The sequence below is a fragment of the Tupaia chinensis genome, unplaced genomic scaffold (assembly GCF_000334495.1).
Source record: "Tupaia chinensis unplaced genomic scaffold, TupChi_1.0 Scaffold000201_2, whole genome shotgun sequence".
Taxonomy (NCBI): Eukaryota; Metazoa; Chordata; class Mammalia; order Scandentia; family Tupaiidae; genus Tupaia; species Tupaia belangeri.
This window is the reverse complement of record NW_006159677.1, coordinates 735103-745117: the sequence shown is the minus strand read 5'-3', so window position 1 is coordinate 745117 and position 10015 is coordinate 735103. Positions and strand designations below refer to the sequence as shown.

The 10015-nt window shown below is 41.2% G+C and overlaps 1 protein-coding gene across 1 annotated transcript in view; it reads left to right on the top strand.

The window, feature by feature from the left end:
* The window catches only part of LOC114004433 (zinc finger protein 791-like), an 11649-nt gene extending 4000 nt beyond the window's left edge, over nt 1-7649 (top strand). The window contains 4 exon segments of the mRNA XM_006147203.3: nt 3728-3854; nt 4053-4113; nt 5707-7293; nt 7295-7649. Of these exon segments, the coding sequence (XP_006147265.2) occupies nt 3728-3854; nt 4053-4113; nt 5707-7293; nt 7295-7520 (2001 nt within the window). The 3' untranslated portion in view covers nt 7521-7649.
* The last annotated feature ends 2366 nt before the right edge of the window (nt 7650-10015 follow it).

Below are 10015 nucleotides of genomic sequence, written 5' to 3'. Positions count from 1 at the left end.
GCAATCCCTTCTCCTCCATTCTCCTCTCGGGATCTTGGGCACGCACGCACACACGCCCGGTGTGAGTTTTAAGCCACCATGTCTGGGACGCGAACCGCTGTCAACTATGTGGGAGTCCAGTGACATAGCCATTATGCTAACTGGTCGTTCCCTATTTTGTTATTTTTAAGAATTATTTTAGGGACCAGCAGATGACTACATTATACTGGACTCCCACATTGTCAACCACAGTTGAGTCCTGGACCCCAGTGACTTGAACTCACGCTGGACACTTGGTGTATGTGCTCAAAATCCTGAGAGGAGAATAGAGAAGAGATTGCGGCATAGCCATCTCTCCTTAGGGGTGATTTCTCACTTTCAGTCTCTCTACCTCTCTCCGTTTTTCTGGCAAGCACACTTGACCCTATAGCAAAAGCCTTTCCCCGCCAAAAATTATTTTACTGGGGCCAGCAGGTGCCATAGTGGTTAGTGTTGCTGGACTCCCATATTGCTGACTATGGGTCAAGTCTCCGACTTGCTTTCTCACATTCCCTCACTCACTCTGTCCCTCTCTGCTCAAAATTAAATAAATAAAGTTAAATAAAATAATTATTAAAAATAAATAAATAGGGACCAACAGTAGGGGTAATGGCTATGTCGCTGGACTCCAATTTGCTTTCCCTAGTGTGAGAGCGAGAAGGCTCCCTTTAATGGTGATATGGTCATGCCATAGTCTCTTTTCCTCCATTTCTCTGTGCTGTGGAGTTTTGAGGAACACAGGGAAGTGAGCCTAACATGTTTTTGAAGCAGCCAGGGGTAGGTTTCAAACCATCAGCCATGTGGGATATAGAAACCTAATACCCAGTGCTTTGCTGTTGAACTATAGGGTTTGTCCCACTAGCCTTGGTTTTGCAGGTTTTACTTTTCTATATGTCTACTACATTTTTCTTTTATTTTAGTTTTAGTGTGCGAACAGTAGATGAAAAAAAAACAGAATGGTAATGGGAAAGTGAGAATTCTGCCCCAAGGGAGTAACCATACATAAATACCTTCTCCATTTTATTTCCAGGACTTTTAGACACACGTGGACCTGGTGTGTTTTTTAAACTGCCAGATCCAGGACTTGACTGTGCATTCAGCCATGTAAGATCCAGCCACCTTAACCTCAATGCCAACTGCTGACCCAACATTTTATTTTCTCTCTCTTTCATTTATATGTGTATATATATATATATATTTTTTTTTGAGAGCTATTTTGCTATAGGGCGTGTGCGCTCACCAATGAGACAGGAAACAAGAAATCACTCCCCCAGAGGAGATGGCCATGCCGTAATCCCTTCTCCCTCGTTCTCCTCTCAGGATCTTGGGCACGCACATACATGCACCTGCCGTGAGTTTAAGCCACCAGGTCCAGGACTCGAACTGTGGTTGAGTACATGGGAGTCCACCAACATAGCCATTATGCCAACTGCTGATCCAAGAATTATTTATTTAACTTTATTTATTCATTAATTCTTTTAAATTTGACCAGAGAGAGAAAGTGAAAAAGTAAGCCACCAGGTCTGGGACTCAAACCATAGTCGGCCATGCGGGAGTGTCCAGTGCCTTAACCACCATGCCACCCGCTGATTCCTGCCTAATGTATTTTTCAAGCCACCAGATCCAAGTCTCAGCTCACATAGTTGGTAATATGGGATCCAGTCAAAGTAGGCATCATGCCACTAACTGACCCTGTCTAATGACTTTTGTTTGTTTGTTTGTTTTTGAACTATTAATTTAATTGATTGATTTATTTTAATTTGCTATAGGGCATGTGCGCTTACCAGAAAGAGAATGTGAGAAAGCAAACTGCCAGGTCTGGAACTTGAATCATGTTCTTCCATTTGGGAGTTCAGTGCACCCACCACCACGCCACCTGCTAGCTGCTGTTTAATGACTTTTTAAGATTATTTTTCAGAGACTTGACCCTGTGGGCTAGTGGTTGAGGGAGCTGGGTCCCACGTGGTGTACACTGCTGTTCAAATTCCAGCCCCAGGAGCTTCATAAACATTCTGGAAAAATGTTTATGCATTCCCAAAATCCCAACAGGGGGGAGACAGTGGCAAAAGCGAGTGACCTGACCATGTCCCATTAGGTCAAGGTGCTATTTCTTTTTCTCTCTCTCAATTCTCTGGCAAATGTAAACACTATAAATTTTAAGAGATTTTTGCTATAGGGCACATGCGCTTGATGGAGATACAGAGACACAAAAAGTGAGAAAGGCCACGCTGCATTCACTTTGCCATTCTTCTCTTGGGATTTGTGGAATACACACACACTTGCCCAGCATGAATTTCAAGCTGCCAGGTCTAGAACTTGAACTACAGTTCACCAATGAGCGCCTTAGTCTCCTTGCCACTGATGGCCCTTGGTAAATTTTTTTTAAGTATTGTCTTTTGGGACGAGAAGGTGGCATGGTGGTTAAGGCGGTGGACACTCCCACATAGTTAACCATGGTTCAAGTTCCAGGCCTGGTGGCTTGCTTTCTCATTTTCCCTCTCTCTCTCTTTGTGTGTCTTTCTGGTCAAATTAAAAATAAATGAGTGGGGGCCAGTAGGTGGGGTGGTGGTTGAGGAGCTGGACTCCTCACATGCTCAACCGTAGTTCAAATTCTGGGCCTGATGACTTGTTTTCTCACTTTCTCTTTCTCTTTGTCACGTTCTGTCCCTCTCTGGTCAAGTTTAAATAAATAAATGAAGTAGGATAAAATAATTTTTTTAAATGAATTAATAAATGGTAAATATTCTTTAAAAAGTTTTTATCTGGGACCAGTAGATGGCGTATTGGCTGTGTTGCTGGACTCCTATGTAGTCGACTGCTGTTTGAGTCCTGTACCGGGTGGCACAGACTCATAGTGAGCATGCATATCTGCGTGCCCAAGATCCCGAGAGGAGAATGGAGGAGAGGGGATTGCCCTGTGGCCATCACCCCTTGGGGGTGATTTCTTGCTTTCTGTCTGTTTCTGCCTTTCTAGCAAGCACACGTGCCCTATAGCAAAAAAAGAAGGGTTTTTCCTTGGCCAGCAGGTGGCATGGTGGTTAAAGGTAATGGATTCCCATGTGGCAGACTGGGCAGCTTGCTTTCTCACTTTCCCTTTCTCCGTCTGGTCACAGTTTAAAAATAATAACAGCAACAACAACATGGAATTAAATAAATAAATACTTTTTTAATAGAAAAACACACTTTTTTCCTTAGGCCTTGTTTCCTCTCATGTGTATTTCGCTAAAGTTAGTGTTCTTTTAGATTATATATAGGCAATGTTTTTACAAGCATCCTGTTAATAACACAGTGTACAAAAACAAAGAGAAGCGAAAATATCACCTTTCCCAGCCTTTTTGGATGAGTCTGTTAATAGGGCAATCTTTTGTTTATTTATTTATTCATTCACTCATTAATTTATTCTAAGATTTGGGGACCAGCAGGTGGCATGGTAGATAAGGCACTGGACACTCCCACATGACCGACTGCAGTTCAAATACCGAAAAAGTATTACTGAATGTTTGAATTTTGCTATTCTTTAACTGAACATGCCAATTTTAGCATTATATTGACTATCTGTGAGAAAATAATTATGGACAAAAATGAATTCTGATAACCTATAGAATGAATGAATGCAATCCACTCCATCCTATGAATATCTAATGAACTGAGTCTAGATTCCCACTACTGTCATTCTGACCCACCTCTACTCATATGTGGGATGTTGCAGGACTCAGTGGCATTTGAGGATGTGATTGTGAACTTCACACAGGAGGAATGGGCTTTACTGGATCCTTCACAGAGGAAACTCTACAGAGATGTGATGCAGGAAATCATCAGGAATCTGGTCTGTACAGGTAAGAATGATGACATTTCTTCACTTACTCAATTAAAGTACAAGTGTTTTCTAATCATGGCTTTTTTCAGATATACTACATGGAAAAAGCATTTTTGCTAATAAATCTGGCATAATCACACTGTTCCGTCACTGTCAGGTCTAATCATTTTCCATAAGTTCATAATTATTCATACAGTTTTTTGGATCTACATTTTAGGGAGAAACTGGGAAGACCAGAACTCAGAAGATCAGTATCCAAATGCCATGAAAAATCTAAGGTAATTTGCACTCATGAAAGAAAGCAATATTACTTAGAGGAGGTATCATGAAATTTTAAGACAGACAAAAGGAATGAACCTATATTTGGGCTTGTTTATTCCCAGCAAACTTTGTCTAAAAATGTATACTTAACTGTTCAAAGTTTGCAAAATAATTTACTTGGAAATAGTATTGAGAAACCACATATCAATGTCACTGCCTTTTTTATTTATTTTCTTTTTTTGGAGAGGATTTTGCTATAGGGAGTGTGCACTCACCACAAAGACAAAGACAGAGAGACAGAAAGTGAGAAATCACCCCCAAGGGGGGATGGTCACACGGCCAATCCCTTCTCCTCCACTCTCCTCTCAGGATCTTGGGCACGTACACACATGCGCCCGGCGTGAGTTTAAGCTGCCAGGTCCGGGACTCGAACCGCAGACCACTACTTGGGAGTCCAGTGACATATCCATTACACTAAGTGCTGGTCCTGATGTCACTTCTTTGATAGTCACTGTAGTAGGGCCTCCTGCAGAACATGTATAAAAATCCATGCTTTCCTTTTTTATTTTTTTTTATTATTTAATTTGGCACCAGCAGATAGTGTAATGGTTACGTTGCTAGACTCCCACATGGCCAACTATGGTTCAAGTCCCAGACGTAGAGGTTCAAACTCATGCCGTGCACGTGTCTTTGCATGCCCAAAATCCCAAGAGGAGAATGGAAGATAAGGGATTGTAGTGTGGCCATACCCCTTGGGGGATGATTTCTCATTTTTTTCTGTGTCTGTGGCAACCATACATGCCCTGTAGTAAAAATCTCTCTTAAAAAAGCCAACAAGAAACAGGAAAAAAATTTTTTTTATTTTATTTATTTATTTTAAGATGCTAAAAGCGAAAGTGCCAAGTCTGGGACTCAAATCTCAGTCAGCCAAGTGAAAGTCCCAGCACCTCAACTGTAACAGTATCTGCTGGCCCCAAATCCATTTTAAAAAGTCAATTCAGTTTAGGGACCAGCAGTTAGCGTAATGGCTATGTTGCTGGACACCCACATAGTCAACCGTGGTTCGAGTCCCAGACCCGGTGGCTTAAACTCACACCAGGCACATGTGCTTGTGTGCCCAAGATCCCGAGAGGAGAATGCAGGAGAAGGGATTGCGGTGAGGCCATCCCCTCTGGGGGATAATTTCTCGCTTTCTATCTCTGTGTCTCTCTGTCTGTCTGGCGAACACACGCTCCCTATAGCAAAAACCTCTCCAAAGAAAAGAAAAAAAAAGTCAATTCAGTGTATAAATCCTATATGTTACCTGATAAAAATAACAATAAATGTTTAGTACTTCTTTCTTTAAAAAAAAAACTTTGTTCTTTAAAAAAAAAAAAAACTACTAACTTTTTTTATCATTATTATTTTAGTTTGACCAGAGAAAGACATATAGAGAGAAAGATAAAGTGAGAAAGCAAGCCAACAGGTTTGGAACTCGAACCACAGTGGCCCATGTAGGAGTCCAACACCTTAACCACTGCACCACCTGCCAGTCCCATGTACTCATTTCTTAATAGATGTCTAAGTCCTAATCCTATAATCCATAGTAATGTGCTTCTTGCTCTTTACAGAAGTCATGTAATACAGAGATTATGTGAAAGAAAAGAAAAGGAAAGTCCCTGTGGAGAAACTCTTAGTCATGTTACAGACAATTTGAATGAGCAGATGCCTCTTGGAGTTCAACCATGTGAAAGCCCTGCCTGTACAGAAGGCTGCGTTCATTTATCTGTCAGTAGGTGCAACAGAGCTCATGGAGAAGAGACAGTATATGAGTGTCAGGAGTATGCAGAGGAGCCATGTAAACGTAAGCCACCTGGAAACCCCTTCACTTCTCTTGGATGTGTGGGAAGAGACGTGGAAACACATAGTGGAAGTGGAAATTACACATGTAAGATATGTGAGAAAACCTTTGGTTATCTCAGTCTATTTAAATTACATGAAAAAACTCACATGGTAGGGAAATCCTATGAATGTAAGGTATGCGGTAAAGACTTTCATTGTTTTATTTCCATTAAAAAGCATGAAAAAACTCACAGTGGACATAAACTTTACGGATGTAAGGCATGCGGGAAAGAGCTCACTTGTCTCCAAGATATTCGAGCACATATGGTATTGCACCCAGGATACAAACCTTATAAATGTAAGGTGTGTGGTAAGGCCTTTGATTTTCCCTGTTACTTGCGTATACACGAAAGAACTCACACAGAGAAGGTCCATTGTTGTAAACAATGTGGAAAAGCCTTTAGTTGTTCCACATATCTTCAGAAACATGAGAGAACTCACAGTGGAGCGAAGCCCTATAAGTGTAATGAATGTGGGAAAGCCTTCAGCGATGTATATTCCATTCGAATACATGAAAGGATTCACACCGGAGAGAAGCTCCATCAGTGTAAACAATGTGGAAAAGCCTTCGTTTTTTCCAGTTACCTTCAAAGGCATGAAAGATCTCACAGTAGAATGAAACCCTATGAGTGTAAAGAATGTGGGAAAACCTTTAAGCAATTGTGTTCCTTTCGAATACATGAAAAGAACCACTGTGGAGAGAAACCCTATGAATGTAAGAAATGTGGGAAAGCCTTCAATAACTTGTCTTACATTCGAATACATGAAAGGATTCACAGTGGGGAGAAACCCTATGAATGTAAGGAATGTGGGAAAGCCTTTTCTCAATCTGGTTCCTTTCGAATCCACGAAAGGATTCACACTGGAGAAAAACCCTATGAATGTAAGCAGTGTGGGAAAGCCTTCATTTGTTTTAGTTATTTGCAAATCCATGAAAGAACGCACACTGGAGAGAAACCTTATCGATGTAAGCAGTGTGGTAAAGCCTTCCGTTGTCCCAGTGATGCTCGAAAACATGCAAGAACCCATACTGGAGAAAAACCCTATAAATGTAAGATCTGTGGAAAGACATTCCGTCGTGCCTTTCCCTATCAATTACATCAAAGATATCACACTGGAGAAAAACCCCATAAGTGTAAGCAATGTGAGAAAGCATTTGCTTGTTCCTCACATCTTAAAAGACACATGATCACGCACACTGGAGTTGGACCTTATAAGTGTAAGGTATGTGGGAAAGCATTTAGTTGGCCCAGTAACTTCCGTGAGCATGAAAGAACTCACACCGGAGAAAAACCCTATGAATGTAAGCTATGTGGGAAAGCCTATAGTTGTCCCCGTTATCATAGAAAACATGAAAGAACTCACACCGGAGAGAAACCCTTTGAATGTAAGCAATGTGGGAAAGGCTTTTTTTCTTCAACTTCTGTTCGAATACATGAAAGAACTCACACGAGAGAAAAAACCTATAAATGTAAGCAATGTCCCCAAACCTTTATTTTTCCTAGTTCCCTTCGAAAACATGAAAACACACACACTACAGTGAAACACTATGAATGTAAACAGTGTGGGAAAGCCTTTCTTCATTCCCATGGATTAAAAATACATGAAAAAACTCACACTAGGGAGAAATGTTATATATGCAAAGAATGTGGGAAAGCCTTTACTTTTTCCCATCACTTGAGAATACATGAAAAAATTCATACTGGAGAAAAACCATATGTGTGTAAGAATTGTGGGAAAGCCTTCCATTGTTGTAGTTCTCTGCAAATACATGAAAGGATTCACAATAGAGATAGAACCTAAGTAAAGGGGGCTAGCAGGTGGTGTAGCTTTTAAGGCACTGGACTTCCTCAGGGCCAGACAACCTGATGGCTTAAAACTCATGCTGGGTATGTGTGCATGCATGCCAAAAATTGTAGGAGGTGAGTGGAGGAAAAGGGATTGTGGTATTGCCCCTTGGGGTGGTGATTTCTCAGTTCCCCTCTCATTTTCTCTCTCTTTCAATGAGCTGCATGTTCTGTGGGGGAAAAAAAAGAAACAACACCAAAAATAACCTAATGAAGAATATGAAAATCCTTTCATTATCACATAGCCTTTGCCACACAGAACATATGAAGAAAACTTGATATAAAGCACATGGAAGCTTGTTTCTTACTTTCCCTGTCTCTGTCTCTGTCTGGTCAAAATTAAAAATAATAACAAATGTAAAGGAACAAATTCTTTTTGAAAAATTAAAATAATAAAGAATATTCCAGAAAGTACATAGTGTAAGGGAAATGTTACTAAAGTTATAACTAGTATTCAGTAGCTTGTTCTTAAAGTGGATTAGTGGACTTTGAATGTTAATTGTGACTCTTGAAACATTGAGGGGCCAGCTGGTATTGTGGATGTTAAAACGGCTTATTCCACATGACCAGCTTTGTGGTTCAAACGTAGGGGCTGTAAGACCACACTGGGCACATGTGAGTGCATGCCCAAAATCCCAGGAAAATGAGGGATTGTGGTGTGGCCATCATCTGGGGAGTAATTTCTCACTTTCCCTCTGTCTTGGGTGAGTAAACATGCCCTATATCAAAAACTAAAGAAGGAAAGAATGTTGAGAAAAATCTGTAAGTGCTATGTGAGCAATATTGTATGAATTTAATAGGAAGTGGGTTTTTTGGGTTTTTTTGTTTTGTTTTTTTTGAGAGGTTTTTGCTATAGGGTGCGTGCGCTTGCCAGAGATAGAGACAGAAAGCAAGACATCACCCCCCAGGGGGGATGGTCATGCCACAATCCCTTCTCCATTCTCCTCTCGGGATCTTGGGCACGCATGCACACACACCCGGCGTGAGTTTAAGCTGCCAGGTCCGTGACTCGAACCGCGGTCGACTACGTGGGAGTCCAGTGACATAACCATTATGCTAACTGCTGGTCTCTGCCATGTGTTTTTCTAACAGGGCTCTTTTTTTCCCCTTTTTTTTTTTTTTTGGAGAGGTTTTTGTTATAGGGTGTGTGCGCTTGCCAGAAAGAGATAGAAAGCAAGAAATCACCCCCCAGGGGGGATGGCCACATCTGACGCCCTTCGCTTCGGATCTTGGGCATGCATGCACACGCGCCCTGTATGAGTTTAAACCGTTGGGTCTCGGACTGTAACCATGGTTGACTACATGGGAGTCCAGCAACATAGCCAGTATGCTAACTGCTGGCCCCCAGCAGGGCTTTTGACGGAGGTGAGTTTCAGTATTGTTTTCCATCAATAGTGGAGCAATGTTGGACGTAGACTTCCCAGAACGCCTTCCTTGAATAGTCTTGAGTAGAATATACCAATAGATGGGACCAGTCAATGGTGTAATGATTATGTCACTGGACTTTGATGTAATTGGCCACAGTTCAAGTTCTGTACCCGGCAACCTAAAACTCATGCCAGGCACATGTGCATACGTGCCCAAAATCCCAAGAGGAGAATTCGAGAAGAAGAGATTGCGGGATGGTCATTCCCAATGGAGGGTGATTTCTCACTTTCTCTGTCTCTCTCGCTAGGGCACACACCCTATAGCAAAAATGTCTTTAAATATATAGATATATAACATACCAATAGACTAACTTGCATCAAGTTGAACATCAGAAATCAAGAACTCTTTAGGCAGGTGCTGGAGGCACTGTAGAGTAGGACGTTCTGGGTAGATCCAGAATTCACAGACAGCTGCCTCCACATTTTCTTTATCATTTGACTTGGCAATGACAAATATGCTTAAAAACTCCATCAATTACTTGGCTTTTGACTTCATTTTTCTCAGAGGTTTAGATTTCCACAGATCTCTTGAGTTTCATCTCAAGATCTATCCTGGAGTTGGTAGGTAACATGGTGGTTGAAGTCACTGGATTCCCACATGGCCAACTGCAGTTCTAGTCCCAGATCTGGTGGCTTGCTTTCTTGCTTATCTTTTCTCTTGTCAATTTTTTTTAGAAAGATAATAACAAATGGAGTTAAATAAATAAATCTTTTCTAAAGAGTAAAATAAGTATATAAAAGATCCATTTCCACTTTGGATTTTT